Consider the following 25,821-nt stretch of genomic DNA (forward strand, 5'->3'; position numbering starts at 1 on the left):
TAAAACATGATCTTATAGTAGTTCTTCCTTTTCAGCTGAGGATCATCACAAAGACGCAGTAAAAGCCTCTACTCTCATTTCAGATGGATGTAAGTGGTTAGCAGCTCCACCAAAGACGCATTTATCGAATCAAACCTCACATGGTTTTCTCTCGGCTGACTCCAGTTTGAGTTTGCATCAGCAGATCATCTGTTTCATCCGTGTGTGTTTGTTTGGAACCAGCAGTGAGGAATCAGACGGAGCTCCCGAGGACTCTGACATGTGGACAGGAGGAGCTCGGGATCCAATCAGCAACCTCGTTAAAAGTTTCTGAGAAGATTTATGAAATTAAACTTAGTTACTGTTTAAAATATCAGTGATGACAAAGAGTTTACATCTGAACGTTTTCTTTTTATACAACGTATTTATGTAGAATATACGACTCCACATTAGTTAGAGATGTTAGGATATCTCAGGGTTTCACTTGATTGTTTATTCTGTGAATTTTTATGTTGTGTTTTGTGAATATTTGACTTTTACTGCACATACTAAACTCATATCCCAATATCCCTAACTCATTTTGAGTAGGTGTAACAGCCATCCGGGTGCTGTTCATCTTTCTGCCTCGCGGGAATGCATCATTTTTTTTCCTCACATTTTTCTAAAGCAGAGCCATCGAGACACCTTCAAGGACAGGACGGTCTCTTCCTCTTCCTCTTCATCTTCCTCTTCCTCTCCATCCTCAGACTCCGTTCTCATGGCTGGTTCTCTTGTTTGAATCTGCGCCGCCTCTCCTCTGCCACTCAGATTGTTCAGCTCGCCCCAGTTTGAAACAATTCAAGTAGTTACATTAATTATATTTCTAATGATGTAACGAGCAATCTCTAACCCATTACATTTGAAAATAAACCCTCCCATCACTGGTGACCAGCGATCTTCCTGTTCCTCCTTATATAGAACTTGCCATTGAAATATTTAGATATTACTACGCCACCTTGCAGTACAATTAGAACATAATAACGGGGCGTCTGTTGCTCAGGGGTAGAGGCAGCGTCTTGTATTTTGAAGGTCGCTTGTTTAATTCCCCTGTTCTGTATGTCAAAGTGTCCTTGGGAAAGATATTGAACCCCAAACTGCTCCTGATGTTCTGGTCAGCAGCTTGCATGGCAGCCGACATCAGCGTGTGAATGTTTGAATTACTGTAAGTCGCTTTAGACACAGGAGTCTGATAAATGCCCTAAATGTGAATGTAATGATGAACCTATACACAGATATAAATGCAATCATTTTATTGTAAAATTCCACAGCTATGTGCAATTCCCTTATGAAAAGGATTTTTTCCAGTACATGTATAGCATATTATGCAGACCCTAACAGAATTGATCAGTGCCCCTTTTATACAATACTCAAATATACATAGATGGTAAACAACTAACATACTGTATGTATGAGGATCATATGAAATTTATTTTGTTCTTGGACACATTTTACTGAGCTCTGTAGCTTCAGTGCGTATTATTTAGTTTTCTACAGATTGACAAAATACATAACAATAGAAAATATCTACATGTGCTGTTCGCATATTCGTCTCATTTGTGGGTCCAAAAGAAATAAAACCAACACTGTCAAAAATAAGCAGTGTAATAAAGTCTGTGTCAACGCAGGCAAAAGAAGGACTGAACCAGATGAAACAAAGCTTGAAGTCGTCCCGATTCTTCAAAACATCCCCGTTTGACTGAAACATATTCAACATGCACACTACTGAATACAAACACTGTTCAGTATCTCCCACACTGCTGTGTCTCTGCACTGACAGTAGAGTGCACAAAAAATATAATAAACAAATAATAAACAAGCTTTTATCATCATGAAAAAAAATAAAAGACCACAAAGTCTGTTTGTTTTCTGCACCACTGTTCAAACACAACACATGCTCGTTATCAGAAAGATGGGCTCGTAAATAAAGTCAGATATGTCTCCAGTTCACCCTGATACAAATATGACTTTCTGTCGCTCTGCTTCTCATGCTTCTGCTTCTCCACGGCGTGAACAAAAAACTTAAACACAAACAAACACAAAAAGCAAATATCAAACGTCTCAGGGAACTTTCACTGCAGGAACTCCGCCTAGAAAACGCTGACTTGTAGCTTGTTCTGGATTAACAAATGATATTACTGTTTGATATTCTCTATTGTATGTGTGTCAGTTTGGCACTTTGTAGGATGCAATCACTCTTATACGCTTCTGTAAACTACTGAACACTGATGATGACCAGTCTACGTCGCTATTGACACACGTACGTCCGTAAAGATGTGGGAGATAGAGTATGTGCACACTGAGGACGGGTTTAGACTACTAGGCAGCAGCTTCAGAACACAACAGGACCACCATTAAATACAAAAGGGAAAGAACTTCAGGAAATATAAGATAATCTGATAAATGCATATGGTTGAATCATCACTGATGCTTTTATTAATGATGAAATATCAAGACCAATGAAAACTCGTGGTGGTGGAAAAAAAAGTGGAAATAATTAAAAGTCACAGCAGATGTTCTTCTTCTGGTGGCTCGGGAACTGTCTTTTTTGTGTTTTTTTTTTCTTCCCTGAAAATATTAAAGTCTACTACTGAGAAGCTGCACAACAGGTAAATGTTGCAACTCACTAATTCAACAGATATAACAGTTCGACAGGCCTTTGTGAGAGTAGTGTACATCGATCACAACATAGAAAACACAAGATAAATAAGCTCAAGCTCCATTGACACATCAACGAAAATGTGTCTGATATAAATGACAGCATTCTGTGTTTCTTTTCAGGGGCTATATGGACATAAAGTACAATTTCTTTCAATAAAATAAATAAATAAATACCATCAATGAAGAAATAAATAACTAAATAAATACCCCATTAGCCCATATTCTACATGGTCAGTCCAGCATAATACAATAAGTCTAATATACTGTATGATGATATACTGTAACAATGCTGAAATTACAAAATATATACCCTTTTACAAAATCCCAAGGGCTCGACGAGTGTTTTCTTCCTTTTATAATTTATATACACAGACAATGTGATTTACACCTCTTCCTCCAGAGTTTACAAATCAAACTGCAGCTCCGTCTCCACTTGTTGCATACTGGTGTCTATCAAAATCGATGAGGGGCTGTAATTCATGTTCGTCGTATGTTATCGTACACAACATTTACAATTCAGATGCTTTTCGCTGTGTTTTTCGCTCTTTGCACAACCTTACAAAGTAAATTTGAATGGAAAGAAAATGAAAGAATGAATGAAATTCTGCCGAGCCGGTGAATCAGCGTCCTTACAGTGTGATCGTTTACATTCTCCGCGTTTCTCCTCAGAGACACAGGAAGTGAGATGCTCGATAATAAGGCTAACGCATCTGTTCTCGACACAAGCCGATGCTTTTTTATTTATTTTTTTCATCGATTGGAGCTCTTAAAGGTGCAATATGTAAGAATTTTGGTTGAAAACATTCAAATCTTTACTAAAATGATCAGCAGAAGGTGAGAGACAGATTTGTGTTTACACTGCTGCAACGCTCCAGACCGCTAGCTGTGCAGCTAATTGAGCTAACTGAGCTAACTAGCTACAGTTGGCAGCAGCGATTCATCTGCTGCCTCCTACTGTTTTGATCTGACAGGTGGCTTATTCCTACATATTGCAGCTTTAAGTCCAAATATTTTTAATCCATATTCTGTATTTTTTTTGCATTGTTTGGTTATTCCGTTGTTTTGTAGCTCATCTTTTAAGAATGACACATAAAAAAATCCTACAGCTGTCTGCATTAACATTTGCATCAAAGTGTAGATTGGTCTGAATTTAGCTATCGATGCTAATGTAAAGGGCAAAAAATAATATGATATGAGTGTTCATAAAAAAAAAACGTTGTAGTACAGGTTCGCTTCTACAAGCTTGCATAACAAAAAATCTAACAGCAGTGTGTCGTTATGTAAATGCTCGCTTTTAACAGCAAATGGAGGCGATGAGAGGTCAGTGTTGTCTATACAGTGAGCTAATCATCCTGCGCTCGTCCTCCCACCTGTATGCAAAGCCGAATCCTCAACTTAAAAGGATAAACTGGGCACATTTTTTTTGTATCATTTATTTTTCCAATTTTCCTAAAAAAAAAAGTATAATTAAATCCTGAATGATAACCAACAGTGCTCTTTTTTTTGTTTGTTTTAGTTTCCATAGCCAACAATAGAAGACCATAAAACATGTTGATTTTTGGCCTGAAAGGTGCATGCAATAAATGTAAACCACTATGTAATAGTAAAATATATACAGTGTCTGTACAGTTGAGCATTGTCCATGAACAGCATCACCTCTCTCCGACCACACACAGAGAATGCAGTGTGTAATTGTGCCGACACTTAAGCTAAATAAATTAAAAATAAATTAGCATTCAAAATCAATTGTGATGTCACTGTCTAACATAGCTCTATTAAAGTGCTTCAGATTTGTGTCTTAGTGTGTTCAGTTAAAACAACAAAAGATGCGTGAGAATAAATGATAAGACGGTCGATGTTGTTTAGATTTGTCTCATAGAAGTTTGCTGTGATCTGAATTGCTATTTATTTCAATGGTTTACTGTGGAACTAAATAAAAATCCAATTCAGAAGAAATTAACAGAAAATTTCAACTAAAAAAAAGCCCAAAATAAAATCATCAAAACCAAACTAAGACTCATTTTGCTCACACAATCAATATTTTCACAGCACACCTACAAACCTCCTCGTACCAGTTTAATGTAGTGCTACAACATTTGCAATGTCTGTCAAAGTTTTCAAATGAAGTGATTGAAATTGAAAGATTAAAACTAGGGGATTAAAGCAAATGCTTTAAATCAGATCATTGGGTATTTCAGTGGGTCCCCTCCTTCAGAATGTCCCTTGCTGGCACAGAGCATATGTAGAATGTAATGGACTGTGTGATGAGGCTGGATGCACACCCGGGCCTAGAGATAGAGATAGGAGACCCAGTAGACCAGGTTGAAGAGACCAAATGCAGTGGGGAAGAAGATGCGTGCATACGAGTCTATCTTGGCGATGCGGATGTGCAACCTGCCGTGCCGCCAGGCTCCGGAGCGGCAGTCTTCGAAACAGCAGAAGAAGCTGGTGCAGTCCTTCCCGTCCAGACACTCGTACCCGTACTCCTCGTCTCGCTCCTGCATGTGCGTGGCGTTGTTCATCTGGATGGCTGTGGCCGAGCGTGGACGGATGTCTACCGTGGGTGTCTGCTTTTAACAGGACGAAAATCACACAGTTAGCCACCAGAGCCTCGGAGCGTCTTCATCAAGACTTCACTGGACCTAATTTCAGCTGCCGTTTTCTCTCTCCAATTACATAAGTCAGCAAATTATAATTTGCGCCTTCGACTTGCCAACGGACCCTTTAATGTCAAGAAAATCGCCTTGACCCATAACTAATGATGTAATTAGTGCAGTTTATAGTGACAAAGGGTCGGTCCCCCTGGAAGCCATGATGCAAATTACACCTTTGGGCTGGGGTGTCGCTGGCAGCTGAGGCGGTGGTCTATATAGCTTTATATAGCAGCTGCATTTAGCTAGTGCTGGGCAATGCCCCTCTGTTCTTTATTCTAATCATGCCACTGCTGCTACACAACATTCAAAGATGCTGCAGCAAATAGACGACTGTGCGTCACTTGTTCTCAGCTTTTAAAAAGGTTCTGCTGCTCAGTGACTCAACAAATAATTTGGACCTGCATGGGTGTTGTAAGCAATTTTTCTGAGATACATTTATAAGAGATGCTGTAACCGGCTTATGATGCATCATAAAGCCAAGCTTAGGGAGGAGCATGTGTTGGCAGATGTGCGGCACACAGCTCGATATTTCTGCAGCCCACTCGTTCTGTCACTAAACGGGTTAAAATAAACCTCCTTTTCAAACTGTGCTCACCACTGGAGGGCACATGCCTTTCATTTGTGAAGGTTCCTAAAATAGGACAGTGACTTCAGTGAGTCTGTGGCCCTGTCATTCTAAAGGGAGACAATTAGCATTCAAACAGACGGTTTTCATCAGCTTTTTATCTTGAAATACCATGCCACCTTTGCACAAATTGGAATTCTGGCTGTTTGGCAGATTAAATGCACCCCTTCCCCCCTCCCCCCTCCTCTTTGGCAGAAATGGAAGGTTTCTTGACCTTGCTGATAAACTTGGGTGTCAAGCTCATCATTAAAAAAGAACACAGTGAGTTGAGCAAACTCAAAGTTCAGCTTTTAAGAGTCACGTCTCAAAAAAGTGCCAGCGGCTGTCGTTAGGTTGCACTGCGTGTTCTGTCCTATAACACAGGAACAATAACCTATAAATGACTGCAGCAGCACTGTGGATGTGTTCAGCACTGTGGACGTGTTCAGCTCTGTGGATGTGTTCAGCACTGTGGATGTGTTCAGCTCTGTGGATGTGTTCAGCTCTGTGGATGTGTTCAGCTCTGTGGATGTGTTCAGCTCTGTGGATGTGTTTCAGCACTGTGGATGTGTTCAGCTCTATGGATGTGTTCAGCTCTGTGCATGTGTTCAGCTCTGTGGATGTATTCAGCTCTGTGCATGTGTTCAGCTCTGTGGATGTGTTCAGCACTGTGGATGTGTTCAGCTCTGTGGATGTGTTCAGCACTGTGGATGTGTTCAGCTCTGTGGATGTGTTCAGCTCTGTGGATGTGTTCAGCTCTGTGGATGTGTTCAGCTCTGTGGAGGTTTTCAGCTCTGTGGATGTGTTCAGCTCTGTGGATGTGTTCAGCTCTGTGGATGTGTTCAGCTCTGTGGATGTGTTCAGCTCTGTGGAGGTTTTCAGCTCTGTGGATGTGTTCAGCTCTGTGGATGTGTTCAGCCCTGTGGATGTGTTCTGTGGATGTGTTCAGCTCTGTGGATGTGTTCAGCTCTGTGGATGTGTTCAGCTCTGTGGATGTGTTCAGCATTGTGGATGTGTTCAGCACTGTGGATGTGTTCAGCTCTGTGGATGTGTTCAGCAGTGTGGATGTGTTCAGCTCTGTGGATGTGTTCTGTGGATGTGTTCAGCTCTGTGGATGTGTTCAGCTCTGTGGATGTGTTCAGCTCTGTGGATGTGTTCAGCAGTGTGGATGTGTTCAGCTCTGTGGATGCGTTCAGCTCTGTGGACGTGTTCAGCTCTGTGGATGTGTTCAGCAGTGTGGATGTGTTCAGCACTGTGGATGTGTTCAGCTCTGTGGATGTGTTCAGCTCTGTGGATGTTTTCAGCTCTGTGGATGTGTTCAGCTCTGTGGATGTGTTCAGCAGTGTGGATGTGTTCAGCACTGTGGATGTGTTCAGCTCTGTGGATGTTTTCAGCTCTGTGGATGTGTTCAGCTCTGTGGATGTGTTCAGCTCTGTGGATGTTTTCAGCTCTGTGGATGTGTTCAGCTCTGTGGATGTGTTCAGCTCTGTGGATGTATTCAGCTCTGTGGATGTGTTCAGCTCTGTGGATGTGTTCAGCTCTGTGGAGGTTTTCAGCTCTGTGGATGTGTTCAGCTCTGTGGATGCGTTCAGCTCTGTGGAGGTTTTCAGCTCTGTGGACGTGTGCTGTGTTGTTAAAATAGTTGTTAATATTAATTAGTTTTTTTTCTCTCTCTTCTGCCACATGAATGTTTTGTCCCAATTCTGGGGTTTCTACAACAGGCATGCTTGCTGCACATAAAATAGGTCACTGCAGTTTTAGTTTGAACATAACAATATCTGCCATAAGCATGCATCCTCAAACAAGCTTAAAGCACTTAAACTTGATTGAACTGTTCATTCCCCAGAACTTACTATCTTGCCCAGCACTAGTGCACAAACTAGCTGTCCCTTTGAAAACCATACATAACCACAAACCAAACAACATAGCGGGTTAGTTTTCAGCATTTTTGTCCTTATTTCATGGACAGCATGTTGAGTTAATGAGGGGGATTAGCAGAACAGGTTATGACTCAGTTCTCAAAGGGGATTGGTTGCACTGGAGGAAGCGCAGTGGAAGCTCAAGCAGAAGGAGCATTAACAGCATCCTGCCGCATGGCCTGGTCAAGCTGGGCTGTGCTGAGTTGGTGTTAGCAAAGAAACAAAAAAACAAAGAAAAGAAACAACACAGTGGCACTGGCAACTTTAACTGGCTGAAAGTAGACAACCTCTCAGAGATGACAAAGATGGAACCAGTCTGGGTCGTAACTGGAGGATTCCCTCATGTTGAATATTTGATGGTCGAGTTTAAATCAGGGGTGCCCAAACTTTTTCCCTCGGAGGGCCAAAACAGGAACGTAAAGCAAACAGCTACTGCATCGTACTTAAATAGAGTACAAAATGGTGCTAGGAACCTCAAAACTGCCTTTTTTCACATTCTGTTGATAAATGTAGTTCATTTTTGGATGTCTTTAACTACAATATAATAATCCTACATATTTAAAGAGCATTAAAACACTTTTTTTTTTTTACATAAGTTAATCTTGCAAAAGCACGTGTTGGCCCACTTTGGGCAGCCCTGGTTTAAATAGCAGTTCATTTAGACTCATTTTATCTGTTAAATTAAATAAAGTGACTGTTAAATGTCCCTCCTAGTTAAAAATTGATTGTAAATGATAGAGCCTGACCAATACTGGAATTTTGTGGTTGGTGCAATACAGTTATTAATCGATATATTCTTGTGAATGTTTATTTACATTATGTTCTGTATAAAAGAAAAAAATTAAACATGTCGGCATATATGGGGCAACATATATACTGATAGACTGTATCTGTGATAAGCCAATATTAGCCAATTGATATATTGGTCAAGCTCTAGTAAACAAATAAATATGATTATAAAAACATTTTGCAGACAAAAACAGATTCTCTTGTCTCGACTCTTGTCAGGTTAAATTTAGATCTTTGCCAGCTCCCACCCACCCTGGATGTTTTTTGGGTGTTTAAAGATTAGCATGTGTTAATCTTCTGAATGGACCTCCGACTCTAAATAGACTTAACGCGGTGCGGGGGTTGTCTGTTTCAGTCTGTTAAGGCTCTGCTGACTCTGTAGGAAGCGTCAGGTTGAGAAGCCCATCAAACACACAGGTATAGATTTACTGGCAGGAGAAGGGAAAGAAGAGGAAGCTACTGCAGCGGCTGCTACTTCACTGTGGTTACAACGACAACAACAAAGAGTGAAACAGGACAGAGGGAGCCAGAATGAGACACACTAGATCCGGACTATTACATTCCTCTGGCCACGGGATGTGTGGGATATTTGAATTTTAAAAAACTGCATGAGTACGTCTGGCTGGCTGCCTCCGCACTGTGCACTGCAGAGTGCCCTTTTTTATGTTTTCTGTGAAACCTATTTAGTAACTGATGAGGAGTACAGTAAGAATGCAGGGAGATAAAGAGGAAATAAGAGAGAGGTGTGTCTGCTGTATAGCAGACAGAAAAGCAGTGAGGTGCTGAGGGCTCAAAGAGCCAAAATGCATCAGACACATGCAGTCAGACACAGGCAATATACCTTTGAGGAAAAGAGCCGGAGGAGCTTTTGTCCAGACAGGAAACAAAGAATATGTGGAATTGAAAGAGAGTAACACAAAAACAAAGAATACATGTGAACAGAGGACAAAAACAGCAATAAAAAGAAAAGAAAAATAACAGAAACAAGATAATGTGTGAAAATTACAAGCACTGTATCATCTAACTCAAGATGGAGAGAGAAGAAGAACACTGTAGAGAGACATACATATTACAAACAGACACAGGGGAAATGCATGGTGGGATATATGTATCTCACATGCTTCTTACGCCAGCATCACTTCAGGAAAAATATTACAATGCAATCTCAAAAATACAGAGTTGAATTAAACACGATTTATAATGCAGAGCTCCATATTCCTGCGAGGGTGACATCAAGACATGTTCAGGTAAGAGTGGAAGCTCAAACATCTTCAGTGAAATTTAACAAATGTTCTGATAAAGTACAATATGTCAGTTTACTAAAATATATAAACAGAATAAGCTGATAAACTGAACTGACAGAAGGAAATACAATAAACAGGAATCTGCATTTTCAGAAGACAAAATCTTACAAATAGGAAAATAAATTTTTCAGATTCACTATAAATTATGTTTTCATTAACTGTTAAACATCACGAGTCCAAGACCTCCTTTTCTTGCGCACTTCCTCCTTTACGCATCTTGGCAACTCATGCAGAGAACCTAGAAAAGCCCCTCTGAGATGGCAAACTGGCATCGCACCTTCCACCTTATTAGTCATTCATTCGCCCACGAGACAGTTAGACCATGTGAAAAAACCTGAGCTGCAGAGGCTGAAACTAGAGCGCCCCACTTTCCCCCAAAGTTCCAGTTCAATACTCCTGTTCACCCGAGCACAGTACACTTACAGGCTCAAGTCCAATTCCCCCCAAAAGAGTCGTGACTTCAAAGATGGATTTCATTTACCTACTTATAATCTGAACTTGGTAAAATATGAACTTTCTCCAATCAGTCCACTTACAGTGCTAGATTTAATAACACAATAAGCTAACTCCAGCTGATTGGCGAGGCATGCTCGTCTCTGTGAGCGTTCGTATGACGGGAGAGCGCCGCCCTTCAGCCGAGCTGCCGTGAGGGAATTAAAGCTCACACAAGGCCAACTCTGTCGTCATGTGACACGGGTCTAAATTACAACCGTGACAGATGTGTGGCGGGATTAAGAAAAGGTTCTAGCTGCACGCCTCACTCATTGAGTAATTTAACGTGGTGGCTCCTGGGAAGATGCTCCCTTAGGGATACTTAGCAGCATATAGCTTTGCTCTACGGCTTAATGGCAGCGCAGTAATGCAGCGGGGGAGGACGGAGAGTGTGGAGCGAGAACTTGACCTTTGACCTACATAAAAGATACTGTAAACACTGTAAGGATTATGCACAGAGATATATCACACAAAACAAAGATGTGTTGTCTGCAGCTACATTGTCACAGAGAACCTGTTGTTAAAAGAAAATCACTTCAGTTAGTTGTAGAAAGACGCTCACCGGGTTTTTCTTCTTCTTGTCCTTTTTCGCACTCGGCTTCCTGTTGCTGACAAAGTAGTGCAGCGTGCCGTACTCTATAAGTGCGGCGAAGACGAAGATGAAGCAGACGGACACAAACAGGTCCATGGCGGTCACATAGGACACTTTCGGAAGGGATTTCCTGGCAATAGTACTCAGCGTGGTCATGGTCAGCACAGTGGTGATGCCTGGTAGTGAGAGCGGGAAGAATGGAGAGAATGAGACGGATTAAGGAAAAAAAGAATGTGAACGTTTTCTTGAGAAGCTGCTGACTTCATGTGACAGTCCGTCTCTGTGGTTTGTTCAGAGCTGACCGGACACACACACTTATACATTTACACACACACAGGAATAGTTATTCCATGTATCTGATGTTTTTGCTGTTTCATGCTTTTTGATCCTTTGTTTACTTATCTTCTGTATTTGCTTGAAAACCCTTTTGAGGTAGATTCCTGTTATGCTGTCAGCTTCTCTGCGTTTCTGAATGTCACCTAAACAATCTGCTTCTCTTTTGTTGTTGTTGTCTGCAGCTTTGTTTAAGTGTGCAAATTCATACAACACGGCACGGAGCTCAAGAAAGCTCTAAAACATCATCATTTTGTTCTGCTTCCTGACTCATGCTGTGTCTTATCTGTTAATCAAAGCAGCTTTCCTTCACTCCTTCACCTTTTCATATTTAAATTATAACATTATTAGGAGCATCTTGCAGTACTTAATGTGTTCTTAAATCTGTTGTGAAGTTGAAGATAATGTGCATGATGCTCACAGCCGTGGAAGATATTTATTATTGAGGTGCTGAAAGAAGAATGAATGAAAATGATTGGATGTGTTGTTAAAAGCATTTTGCCCCTAAAAGCCGTTTCAAGGTTGAAGTGAAGATCAAAAGTCAGAGTGGACATTTTTAATAATTCATCACAGATCATGCACCAGTTTTTAATTCACACAGCTCACACATTTATCAACTCAGGAACACATGTGCAGCTAAATGTTTGAGTGTAGCAGATAAGTTTTCACTTCTGAAACAGATTTACTGAAAAATACAGAAAAAAGAGAAAGGATGAAAAAACAAAGAAATCACTGGAGAACTGCTCGTCTGAAGCTCCAGGAGTTGGAATGTGTGTCTGATTTTTGTTCCAAAAACAAAACAAAAAAGATAAATTAGCAGATTTTGTCACTAGTATAGGAGTATTAAATCATATGACTGGTAATACAGTATGATATTGTATATGAAGCTGTAATGACTAGTCAGTTAATAAATTAGTCAATCAAAAGAAACTGGGGAGCCGTTTTCTGCTTCGAGCTTCTTGGATGGAAGTTTGCTGCTCGTCTTTGTCGTCACATGGGAGGAAATGAAGAATCTGACTGCTGGTTGCACAAATTAAGCAATTTGAAAACGTCTTGTTTTGTAGAAGTGTTCTACATTTTACTGACTCAACGATTAGTCAGGAAAGTCATCAATGATGAAACAAACAGAGTCACTTACTGCAGCGTGACTGTTGGTACATACTGTTTGTAAAGGAGGATTAACGTTGGCTGTTTAACTGGAAGCTCTGGAGTGAACAGCTGTTTCCTGTCCCCCTGATCCACATACTTTACTGGTTTAGCTGCCATTGACCACCACACTGACCCACTACAATCCTTTATGGAGTAACTTTCTGGCCTTTAACTCACTGTGCCTGCCTCTCATGATGATGGCACACGACTGCAACATCCATCCAAGTGCACAGATTACCAACAGCAGCGTAACAACAGACGAGCAAGTAACAAGACCGCTTCCTTCCTTTAAATAGGCCGTACACATGAGGGCCGTGTGTACAGAAGATGATTCATGTCTAGATTTAATGTGGAGTGAAAGACATTTAGTCAGCACCAAGATTAACACTGCAGTATTGTGAGTGAATTGATATATTTCAGGATGGCATTGAAGGATTAAGAATTATGTCATCTGCATTAATCCGCCTCCTAACCACCTGGCTTCCTGTACTTCCTGCATCATCTTTCAAAGGAAATTAAAAGATATTTGACTCTTGGTACATTTTTAGCAGAGGATTAATCGTGTTATTGTTTCAACTGCAAATTATGTCTGAGCTGCAGAAGCAAAGCAAACAAAACAACCTATTTTTAGAGGGATTAATGATGGACAAAGTAATGACGATAGTGAGGTAGCAGGAGGGTTTCTGCCTGCAGGGGTTGATTTACATTCAGTTATGCTCTCTAATGATCACATCGCCTGGACTTGAGGTCAGGACTGAGAGCCTTGAGGGGCCAAAAGGAGAGCTGACTAAGGAACACGGACGTAACTTCATCACACGTGAACTTTCGAGGATGTCCGCTGGAAACCAAGGACAAGTTCAAAAGTTGACAAATTTCCTTGAAATCCTCTCGTTCGCCCTCTTTTCTTCCCTCTGTGTCCCCTCATTACATGCAGTGAAGAGGCCACCTGCATCAGTTTTGTGCTGAAGCTGCATCTCTGCATCTTCCCTGCTGTACTGCATAATTAATGCCTCATTAAGGCATGCATGAAAACGTATGTGCCAGGATAGGCTCTTCTAATCAAGATGAACTAGATTCCTAAGCAGCTGCCCTGTCTCAGAGGGGACGAGAGGAGGAGGAAGGATGTCAAAGAGGAAGACAAAAGGAAGGAGGAAGCTGAGTTAGACTGTGTTTCAGTATTGCCTCTTTCACAATGTAAAACAAACCCACTAACACTCACGAACATCTGGTTTTATATTCAGTGGGAAAGAGTGTGATCGACTTCATTCGCAGGTCAAATGACTGTAAAGTAATCACAGTGTGTCTCTGCTCCAGCTCCGACCGGCTGGGATGGAGTTCTGACACCTGGGTGGATCATTTTCACCTCTTTCCTGGCACCATGCTGTGAGGTGTGCTTGTGACGTTACCTGATGCTCTAGAATTAAAACAACTAGCATCAGGTTGCCTGTGGGACACGTCACCGCGGCCCCTCCCAGTTCATGTCACAGATATTCATCTATTAAATGTGAGGACCCTGCAGAATCCTGCAGCTGTACTCCAGATACAGATCTGGTTATGAATTGTTGAAGTTTGGCGCACAAAATTAAACTAAAATTCACCATTTTTGGAATTCCTTGTATGTTTATTCTAAACTTCACCAACTGAAACTAAAAAAGAAGGATAGTTGGCAACATGTATTAATTAAAATAGTCGCGGCAGTAATCAAATTAATAACAATTATCATTTTTTTCAAAAATTCACATCTCCTCTAGCTTTCCCTTTCTGCAACCCACGTTAGATTTTGTGTCATATGAATATAGTTCTATCACAGCTTGAAGTTATTTGGTCCTGCAATAAATAAAATATATACCACATGATGAAAAGATTCCTGCTAACTGATCTGTGACTGTTATAACTGGCAGCAGGGGCCACAGCATGTGATCAACACCTCGTGTCTGGAATAACTTTTTTATTTTTACCCAGTGATGTTCTGGCAGGTACTGCATCCTTGTTGATCCAGAATGAGACCCAGGAGAGGACAACGATCAGGGTGCAGGGGATGTAGGTCTGGATGGTGAAGTAGCCCATTCTCCTGCTCAGGTCGAAGAAGACGGTCAGCACCACGTAGTCTCCTGAGAGAAGAAGAACAGGAGGACAGAAGGACAGAGTGAGGAGGGCAGTGTGGAAGGATACAACAGAAGGGTAAAGGTTTATACGCTGGATAGTATATGATTTATTAGACAAGTGTAAAAGATGCAGTGATTAGTTTTCAGAATCGATCACAGTCGACACTGGAGATCAACACACGATGAAGAGAGAAGAAAGAAGCACTGAAGGAGGTGGAAAGAATATCAACCATATTCAATTATTTCATATCATCTTACTATGATTAAAGAAGGTCGTCAACACGCAAACAGTGAAGTCATGGCCTGATAAAAACACAATGTAGCCCAAGACTTCACTGCACACACACACACACACACACACACACACACACACACACACACACACACACCCTCGTCTCCTGCCAGTCGTTAGCTGGAACATGAACACCAGCGTCCAGCTGATGATGAGCCGGCTGCCTGACCTCGACAGATGTTAGATGTTAGGAGGTTGAGGATAGCTCAGCCCAGATAGACCTGACCCTGACAATATGGATCACCTGGCCTGCCTGTTTAAAATGCATGCAAAGCAAAGCAAAGTACACACACACACACACACACACACACACACACACACACACACACACACACACACACACACACACTCATAAACGTGCTTCCAACAGGAAGGAGGGAGAATTGAAGCAACATCACACAGAGAAGACAGGCATGGAAGAACAAACTCATCACACACACTCAGGCTGCATCTGTGCCGGCTTCACAATGCAGCAACACTCATCAATACTTACTGTCCTCTTCAGCTGTGTGTCTATGTACCTGTCTGTTCTTTGAGTTTAATGTCAGTTCACTGCTGGCCTCCAGCTCAGTCAGCTGACTGCTAATTGATTAACATCAGACTGTTAACAGTGTCGGAAACCTCCCCTGGCTTCTTGCTGCTGTGTGTGACCTGCAGGGCACAAAGCTACTCTCTCTCAGCCACGCATCTACAATATGTGTGTGTGTGTGTGTGTGTCTGTGTGTGTGTGTTTGAGCACCCACAACACATGGAACAGTCTCTGCAGCTGGGGACTGAACAGCTGGCTAATAATTTTCCTCATGAGAAAGGGCCCACAACACACACGGCGGCTTAGTGAAAAACAGCCAACATCTGTGTATTTGTGTGCTAATGAGAGACAGAGCGAGAACGAGATGAGACTGTCAGTGTTTATTACGTCTGCGAGCGTGTGCGCCCTGTGTGAGCGAGTCCTCGTAGTGTCTGGACAGGGACCAAGTCTTTGTGATTTATCCCAGCATGCACCTCCGTTCGCCCAGCCATTGATAGCATCATTAAATAAACCAAGCGCAATAACCCCCGGCAGCACAACCATAACTGTTCATATCACCACGTGTGTTTTCTGCTGATGCAGGCAGGTGCGCAGTATATTACAGCGCGCCGCCTCGGTTTGTAGGAGTACGGGAGACACATGAAGGCTGCTCTCAGGGGTCCTGCAGCCCACTATTTTGTTTTTATTAACATTACATTAGCAGGGGCTCAAACGGAGACCCCTGACAGCTGAGAAACTGCCGGTTGATACACTTATTCCAGCTTGGTCAGCAGCACAAGGCCTCCTTCACATTATTTCAGACTCTTAATGATAATGGGATTTCCACCACGGGGGTGAGGTCGGCTGGTGTAAGACCCCGCTGCCACACGCCTCCCTCCGTCTGTTCGCCAGTTTCATTACAGGCCACATCGCTTGCCAGGAAGACACTTTAAGGAGGTGATATCGAGCGACGCCCTCCACCCGGGCAGCCTGATGTATCTGCATCAGCCCGCCTGCCATTATGGCTCTGTAGTAATGCATCAGTTTGGTAATGACTTCCTGATTCCACTCAGAAACAAAATGGTTTCCAGTTCCCTCACTGGTTTAAGTGTTTGGCAGGGATTTCACAACATTACCGTATGGGGAGGAAATAGTTGAGCGCTCCAGATAAACAGTCCCAACACAATTAGTGGACTGTGTGGACACTTAACTCAGTTTTGTTTTGCATTTACACTTGATTGCCTGCTTGACTGCATGTTAATGTGTCCAATTATTTTCCGCCGTGTTCTAAAGTATTCTGATGATGCATGTTTGTTTTAAAAAAGTGCACGATCCTGATGCGCACGGGGAAGTCTTTATGTATGTCAGAATCCTTCATGAAGGAGCTTTTAAACACTCAGAATATGTTTTCTGCCACTAGGGGCATCTCTGTCAAAGCAAGGAATACAGATATGTAGTCTGATGATGTCATAAAGCAGCATGGGATCATGGGAGTTGTTGTCTTCATTGTGAAACAGCCCCCACTGCTAATGTATCTGACATGACTGCTGTTCACAGATAATGTAATAATAATGTTCAGTCATGACTGCAGACTTCCTCCCTTCATCTCTATCATTCTATATTTTAGATAACCTAATGAAACGTTTAGATTTCTCTGGATCTGAACATTGTTAAAAACATTTAGAATCATTTAAGTGCACAGCATAACAAAATAAATATTGGAGTTCTATTTAATTTTTTTCAGACGTTTAATTGCAGCAATTATAAAAAGCAGTTTAATGGTTTTGTGCCTCTGTGTCTCCACTTTGGACTCAGATCACAACAACCACAAACATTTCAAATGCTTGACACGTACATCCAACTAAGAAACATTCAAACTCAGGTCTCTCGTATCATATCTTAGCAACACACAACAATTCAATCGTCCACAGATGGTCCAGAACTTTGCTACAATGGTGTTTACCCGGACCAGCAGGACGTATCTCACCCAAAAGGAAACTGGGCTCTCTGGACCAGGTCTGACTGGTCTGAGAACAGAGGATGGTACTTTGAGGTGTTTTCTGTAGAACACTCTTCTTATAGACTCTCTGTTGGTGAATCATTTGTTAAAACTGGTCTTTTTTCTTGCCGTGGAGTGTCTGTAAGAGATCTGCTGCTGTGTTTGTTTAATTGTTGGTTCTCTTCTGTGGTCTCATGTTCTTGTGAAGCACTTTGTGAACTTGCTCTGAGAAAGATGCTTTATTAAACAAACTTTACTCACTGACTTTCTCCAACACAGTGAGTTATTAACACTGCTTCCTGTCCTCCAACACGAAACCTTTAAAAACCTTCAAACCTTCACAGAACTGAACTCGTGTTGCTCTTGTGTTGTGGATCACATGTTCACATGCAGCCTGTGTGTGATGAAAGGACCTGTTTATTCCTCATAAGACTTCAGGTGAGATATCAAAGCATGGAAGCCTTCGTGTCTGCGTTCTTCCTAATGGAGCCCTCAAACTAACCTGAGCTGGAGCCTCACATCTGTCAGCTCCAACAGCGTTCACAAGTTCACACTCTTCTCTTCTCAGGGTCTCTTTTTTAACGGCTGTCTCATGTCAAATGTACCTTCTTTTGTGAATTAACAATGAATTTGAAGAAGCTGCCACGTGTGATCTCACAGCCCGTCACATGGATCCAACCGCACCTCCATCTCTTGTGATCCTACAGGATGTACTAATTTATCCTCTAACAAGAACACCACCAGAGTTCAGATCTTTGCGTCTTTGTTATTCAAATTTCAGAAAAGTTCCAGGTTCATGCCGTTGCCATGACTACATTTCTATCCATTCCTTTCTGCTTATATCTCACGAGTAAAGGAAATGCTGATGACAGCTGTCTGAAAAATCAACCACGCAGACAACAGCTCAAAACTATTGTTTGTGTTAAGATATGGTTTGAAGTATTTTTATTAAGATCACAAATTTCCCTGGTGAAGAGTTTACTACCAGCTGATGTAATCTACGGAAAGCAATAAAGACTTGGCGGGGAAGATCATTCATCAGAAAACAGAGCGGCTCTGTTGTTAAGAGCCGCCGAGACGACACGCGCAACATAATCAGACACACACACACACACACACACACACACACACACACACACACACACACACACACACACACACACACACACACACACACACACTTCCATACGAGCCTTCTGCTGTGGAGGAAATAGAAAAAAGATGGATGTTTTATTATTATTAGAATACAGAAATTGTTATAACATTCTGTATTGTTGAATATTGAGGAGAAATGTTGATCCCAGTAAATCTGTCCAGTGCTGCACAGCAGCCACAGGGGAGTTCAGAGATTCTAACATGGTAATTGAGGACCGCTGACCGAAAGGGGGGGAAAAAAAATTGTCATGAGAATATCACTGCGCCGGCAGCCAGGCTGTAAATTGGTGTGGATGTGGACGGGCAGGAGAGACCTGAGGCACATGCTGGCCATCCAATGAACGCAGACGAGCCAGACGCATCGCAGAGCTGCTGACAGGCCGTCTCACTGAGCTCCTCTCCTGTCAGAGGTCATCTGGATCACAGATGACAGCGGATGCTATTGTGCAGGTGTGTGTGTGTGTGTGTGTGTTTATGAGATTGCTAATGACCAGGGTTATGCCATGGCCGGTTGCCAGGGTCAACAATACTTAGAGAGAATGTTAACTCACCACTTTCTGTGACATGACCAGCGGCTATCTGCCTGTGATTAACTGGTTACAGTGGCGTTCTGCCATCACAGGCCGCTGCGCTTATTCCTACCCGACGGTGGGCGGCGAGATGATGTCACGGCATTGTCATGGTGAGGGACTGCAGAGACACAGCAGTGTGATTAAACACCAGACAGCAGTCTGCAGAGTTGTTGTTCACATTGAAGTGAATGTGACGCAGGCAGATGATTGTCCCTCTCGCAGACACACTTACAGCCCTCAAATTATTAACAACCGGCTGTTTACAGGATTTCTGACAGGTAATAAGAAGCTGCCAGAACTGTTTTCCTTAGCATCATTTAACACGTTTGGGAGAAAATGTAAAAGTTCTAAAAAGGACTTTAAAATCTAGTTTGTCTGCAGTAAAAAAGATAATTTAGATGATAATGTCACATGCTGTCGACCTGCTGAGGGGGAACAAAGCAGACGACGGTCCACTTGTTCTGCAGGCACATTCTGAAAGCCTGACCTTTGCAGAAGAAATGACCATATAGGTTGTAAAATAAAGCACCTCATTACGACCCATATTTACTTTTTGTTTTTGGCCTCTAGCAGCCGTAGAGGAGGAAGTGAGGAGTATAAAGAGCGACCGGTCCGTAAGGTGAAGGGGTCGGGATGGTGGGTGGATCTCTGTATGTGTCCAGAGTGAAACCCAAAGTCAACAGTGAGTTATTTTAACTTGCTAACATGGTGATATTACGTCACCTGCATAATGTAATGTACGTTTACCTTTCCAAGTGGTTTTCTTGGCTAGATTTCTTACTAAAGCCTAATTTCCATGTTGTTTAAAGGTGTTAAACATCGTCTTGGTAGACGCACAATTAATGTAAAATATTCATTAAACTCTTTGGACGCAGTGGCCCTCTAAAAGACGACGCGAACGTTGCCGCCCTGTGGCCCAGTTTTAATGATGCTTCATATTACCAAGCAAATTTGCAGTTAATCAAATCACCATGAAGTAATAACCACACAGAGCGGTACGGTGGCCCCCGTGGCCCAGTCGGTACTCCGGCCTCTGCTGGCATCTAAAAAAGAAAATCACACTTGTCTTTTACTTCAGACCACAAATAAAGGTCTTGTTTATTTCATTTATCTCACCTAAATTGTGCAGAAATGTTCAGACGCCATCAGTGTGTTTCTTTCCATCACGTCACATAATTAAAAACCTAGCCAACACTTTCACCAGCCGCCTCTCTCACCTCGCTCTGCCTCGCTCCGTCTCATCCACGTTCCTGCTTACCTCTTCTAAAAATGGCTTCATTATTTCTTGTTCACACACCGAGGAAAGATGCGATTCACACTTATTACATAAGCTCCGGGTTCTAAAATTCAACTCCCGCTCTGCTTTCTCCCCTTGTTTAATATATCACCTCTGTGCTCTTATTTTCTCTTCCAACTGTTTGGCCAGGTGACGGGAGTTAAACAGTCGCGACACTGTTAGCGCCAGTTATCCGTCTCACTTGTGCTTCATTAAAAAGACGCCTGAGCTGGGGTTAGAAATAAATGAAGCTAATTTGAGAAAAGTAGCAGCAAAAAGAGGAGAGGAGAGATTGTGATGCTGTGGCAGTGACAGAGAAGCAAAGATGAAGACGCGTGGTGGACGATCGATTCAGCTTTGACTGCTGCGCTATTATCTATTATCTAAAAAGGAAAATTATGAAAAACAAAAGAAAAGCTCAGATTGATGGACAGGTAAGTTGATGTTTTAAAGCGAGCTGTCAGGAGGAAGAATGTGGAAAATATTTCATCTATTTTTTATGATACAACTGCAGCCATTCTATGTTTTAGCTTTTACCTTCATTGTTCTGTTGTACTCACCTGGTGCAGAATATTAATTATCTCCAGAAAAAAGAAGCCAACAACACAAAGGAGAGTTGGAGCAGGAGCACTGAGTAGTTATCTTCAGTCCTAATAACCGCGGTGGCTGAAAAGCTGCAGAGCTTTAAACACAAAAATGAGAAGGAGGACGGCCCGGCGCTTAATAACGGATTATAAACTGTAACTGTTGTTTTAACACAACATTGTTTGTACCTCTACAAGTGCCTCCCACATGCAGTGTTTAAGAATCACAACAGCAGAAGATTCACTCTGAAAATGTACGATGATGTTTCACCACATTAAACTGTGGAGCGGTGTGGTCCTCTGTGTTTCTGACTCACTGAGCTGTGCACAGTAAAGTTTTCTGGCTGCATTAACAACGACTGCAAACACGACGTTGGACTCTTCTGTTCAGGTTGATGAGGAGGAGACAGAGAAAATACTATTTTTGCACAACATTTATCAAAAAAGATTGGTCAGCATTTAAATTATCTTATTTTGTTGACTTCAATGAATCGTCAGAAAAAAGAAAACTCACTATTACAGGATATCTTCAGGATGACTTTTTAGACTGACACAATGTCTTTTTGAAAACAGCAACAATACAATTTAAATTCAAATTTGATGGATAAGCTCAAACAATCATTCCGCACTTCCTGCCGATGGCTTTGTGCTTTCACAGATAAGAGTTTTTGGTTGCCTGGTTTTTAGCTTTGAAATCAAATTAATCACAATCAGCATATTAACAGAATTGCCTAAAAACCACAACAGTGATTTATGCTTGTACACACTCAGATTAAGAAGCATTTCCTTTTAAGAATCACAAAGATTTCTCAAATCAGCAGTCAGACTTAAAGACGGGGATGTGCTGCTCGAGCTCAGGTTCATGTATGATCCCAACGACCAGCATGAATGTTAACGATGCGTTCCCTCATTCACATTCATTGACAGTTTCCATTGAAATTCAATTTCACTTCAGACTTAGTTGTAATAGGCCTCCGGTACATTATAATATCTATGACATGCATTTGCATAATATGCACAGAAGCTCCAGATTGTGCTCTTTTCAAGGCTCACAGAGATAATAGCATATGTCACGTATGACAGAAATATTGATTTAGCAGATTTCTCATACTGCAAACAGAAGAAAAGCATTTAACTCGAGTGCTTCCCTCGAATCCAGGTAATGTCCTGCACAGTGTCATTATGATTCATGAGAAACTGCTGCTTCTGTTTTAATAGCAAATCTCAGACTTATCCCTTTATGAAAGGTATTGATCACCCAGACACAGGCTGCTCCACGCTACGCTCTCCTTATTTCTTATGGCTAATTACTTTGAAACCCACGGCTGAGGAATAATATTACACAAGGCCAATAAGCTCAGTGAGAGGAGGATCCTGGACCCAAGCACAGAACTTAAATAACAATTTATGGAGCAATGAGCGCTCGGCAGAGGAACGAGTGCTCCAAAGAGAGGCCTCAGCTCTGGATTCAGTAAGGAGAGACGGTACAGCTCATTCTGTGTGTGTGCAGGCAGATGCAAACTTTACAAACTCTATCTATAGACTTTAACAATAAGAACATCTTCTGCACATCTGTCTGATCTCTACTGTTCCAAACATCCTTTTACATAAAGAAGCTTGACCTGCTGTAACACTGAACTATATTTCACTGCTGCATAAAATATTATTTACACTAATGAGATAAAAACGGATCTTTTTATTTTGAATATTTGGAGATTTGAATGCACGTACCAACAGATGTATTAACACTGAAAACAGAGGCAATAAAAACATTTTCCATCAGAAGTAGTTTTATAAGTAGTATTAATTGAAGCATTAACGGTGGCAGTAAATCAGCTGTGACTGTCTCTCTTCCTGAACCTTCAGTTTCTCACTCGCCCTTCGTCAAAATCTAACTGAGACTGACCTCTGAGTGCCTCGTGCTGTTACAGTGAGAGGGATGTTTCAAGACGAACACAAACCTCCACAAACGGCGTCTCTGACAGCTTTGACCTGTTTGGATTTTGGCTGAACATCCTCTTCTTTTTTCCCTCCTCTCTGCATCTCTCCGCCCCGTGACCTCCATCTCTGCCTAGCGGCATCTGAACCAAAAAGCAGGAACTAACAACACCCTCACTTATTTACGTCCACTCGCTTTCCTCCCCCTGCAAATTAGATGACTTTAATTTTGTAGTCAATGTATTCCAGTGTCCTAGTTTATCCTGAGCCCTGGAACTCATGTTGCTGCAGCAGCAGCTGTGCAGCGAGGAGGTTCGGTGTCATTAAAGTGGATGAAAACATTATGCAGGCGTCTATATTCACATTTTAGGGTAGAAGAGGAGGTTACAGGAGCGCAGCGATGGGCAGCTTTTGATTCTGAGTATGATTTCTATTTCTCAACCTTCCACACTGTCTTCAATCCATATTCCTGTGTGCTTCATGAAAAAGACCAAACACCACAGAGCACTGGTCGGGCCGACAAGCTAACACACCACACACACAAAATCTATTCTTCTGCTCTTCTGCCATTCACCGCAGGCGCTCCTTTATATGCAGGTGGTGGTCAATGGGGAGGAATACAAGAGCCTTATTTTCCCAAAGCAATCTCTTCTCCTATGGCCTATCAGCACTCCCTGTTTTCAGGTTTTAATTACTGCCTTATTAGACTGTCAGCTGAGAGAGGCAGAGAGAGAGAAGAGAGAACGAGCACGAGGGGGGAGGGGAGTCGCAAAAAGTAGGACACAGGAATACACCGGGCGCAAAATGGGGAAAAAAAATCCTCTCTTTTGCGAGAGTGAGCACGGAGGCAGCGGAAGCAGAGGAAGCGGTGGGGTGTCTGGGTTGTGTGGCGCAGACACTTGTAAATGTGAATACTGTTACTGTGTACAGGGCGGGTTAGGATGTGTGTGTGTGTGGAGGATGGGAGAGGGGGACAGGGAGGAGTGTAAATTGGTATTTAACTTCACAAAAGGAGGATTCTGGCTGAGTCAGAGCATTTTTCCTCCCACTCCTGCCATCACAACTATCACCCAGAAGCAAGAGGGAGAACGCACAGAGAGGAGAGAGGAGAGAGGGGGGAGGAGAAAGGAGGAGGAGAAGGAGAGAGAGGAGAGAGGAGAGAGAGGAGAGAGGAGAGAGGAGAGAGGGAGAGAGGAAGAGGAGAGAGGAGAAGAGGAGAGAGGAGAGAGGGGGAGAGAGGAAGAGAGGAGAGAGGGGGGAGAGGAGAGAGGAGAGAGGGGGGGAGGAGAAAGGAGAGAGAGGAGAAAGGGGGGAGGGGAAGGGAAAGCGAGAGAGAGAGGAGGAAGAGGGGAGAGGCGAGAGGAGAGAGGCGAAGGAGAGAGAGGGAGAGAGGAGAAGAGAGAGAGGAGAGAGGAGAGAGGATGAGGAGGGAGAGAGGGGGAGAGGAGAGAGGGAGGAGAGGAGAGAGGAGAGAGAGGAGAGATGAGAGAGGAGAGAGGAGAGAGGAGAGAGGAGAGGGGGGAGAGGGGGGAGAGGAGGAGGGGGGAGGGAGAGGAGGAGGAGATGAGAGGGGGAGAGGAGGAGAGGAGAGAGGAGGAGAGGGGGAGGAGAGAGGGGGGAGAGGAGAGAGGAGGAGAGGGGAGAGGAGAGGAGGAGAGAGGGGGGAGAGAGAGGAGGAGAGAGGAGGAGAGGAGGAGAGGAGAGAGGGGGAGGAGGAGAGGGGAAGGAGAGGAGGAGAGAGAGGGGGGAGGGAGAAGAGAGGGAAGAGAGGGGGGGGAGAAGGAGAGAGGAGGGAGAGGAGAGAGGGAGGGAGGGAGAGGAGAGAGGGGGGGAGAGAGAGGGGGAGAGGAGAGGAGAGAGAGGGGGAGAGGAGAGAGGAGAGGGGGAGAGAGGAGAGGAGAGGAGAGAGGGGGAGAGGGGGGGAGAGAGGAGAGGAGGAGGGAGAGAGGAGAGAGGAGGAAAGAGAGGAGAGAGAGAGAGAGGGAGAGAGGGGAGGAGGGAGAGAAGAGGAGAGAGGAGAGGAGGAGAGAGGGAGAGAGGAGAGAGGAGAGAGAGAGGAGAGAGGGAGAGGGGGGGGAGAGGAGAGAGAGGGGAGAGAGGAGAGAGGAGAGAGGGGGGAGGAGAGAGGGGGAGAGGGAGGAGGGGGAGAGAGAGGAGAGAGAGGGGGAGGAGAGGAGAGAGGAGAAGGGGGGAGAGAGAGGGAGAGGAGGAGAGAGGGGAGGGAGAGGAGAGAGAGGAGAGAGGGAGAGAGAGGAGGAGAGGAGGAGGAGAGGAGAGAGGAGAGAGGAGAGAGGAGGGAGGGGGGAGGAGAGGGGAGAGGAGAGGGGGGAGAGGAGAGAGGAGAGAGAGGAGAGAGGGGGGAGAGGGGGGAGGAGAGAGGAGAGAGGGGGAGAGGGGGGAGGAGGAGGAGAGAGAGAGAGAGAGGGGGAGAGGGGGGAGGAGGGAGAGGAGAGAGAGGAGAGAGAGGGAGAGAGAGGGGAGAGAGAGAGGGAAGAGGAGAGAGGAGAGAGGGAGAGAGGAGAGAGGAGAGAGGGGGGAGGAGAGAGGGGAGAGGAGAGGGGGGAAGAGAGGAGAGAGGAGGGAGAGGAGAGAGGGGGGAGAGGGAGAGGGGGAGAGGAGAGGGAGAGGAGAGAGGAGAGAGAGGAGAGAGGGGGGAGAGGGATTAGAGACAGCAGCAGAGCGACCGCGGCTAACGCTTTGTTTCAGCACTCCTTCACCTTTTTCCCTCAGCAGAGATCGTCACCTGAAAGAAAGCTGCAACGTATTATTACTGCCATTAAAAGACTGTTTTCATATACAGCTGGAGAAGCTACAGTGCACCGACTGTGCAGAGTTTCAATTTTGTCCACAAATTTCTCAAATTATGCTCACTTAGAATCA

At 43.4% G+C, this 25,821-nt stretch overlaps 1 protein-coding gene across 4 annotated transcripts in view; it reads right to left on the bottom strand.

Annotated features, from left to right (window-relative positions):
• Positions 1–1,253: 1,253 nt before the first annotated feature.
• gabrg2 (gamma-aminobutyric acid type A receptor subunit gamma2) overlaps positions 1,254–25,821 on the bottom strand; it is a 63,573-nt gene continuing 39,005 nt past the window's right edge. The window contains exons 7-10 of one of the 4 annotated variants that reach the window (XM_030437705.1): positions 14,471–14,623; positions 11,001–11,206; positions 9,484–9,507; positions 1,254–5,243 (exon numbers count right to left, since the gene is read on the bottom strand). In XM_030437705.1, coding sequence (XP_030293565.1) covers positions 4,965–5,243; positions 9,484–9,507; positions 11,001–11,206; positions 14,471–14,623 — 662 coding nt within the window. In that variant the 3' untranslated portion in view covers positions 1,254–4,964. Of the gene's footprint in view, positions 5,247–9,483; positions 9,508–11,000; positions 11,207–14,470; positions 14,624–25,821 lie in introns of all 4 variants that reach the window. The other 3 variants (XM_030437704.1, XM_030437707.1, XM_030437706.1) reach the window with 3 other exon arrangements.

The sequence above is a fragment of the Sparus aurata genome, chromosome 13, assembly GCF_900880675.1.
Source record: "Sparus aurata chromosome 13, fSpaAur1.1, whole genome shotgun sequence".
Lineage (NCBI taxonomy): Eukaryota > Metazoa > Chordata > Actinopteri > Spariformes > Sparidae > Sparus > Sparus aurata.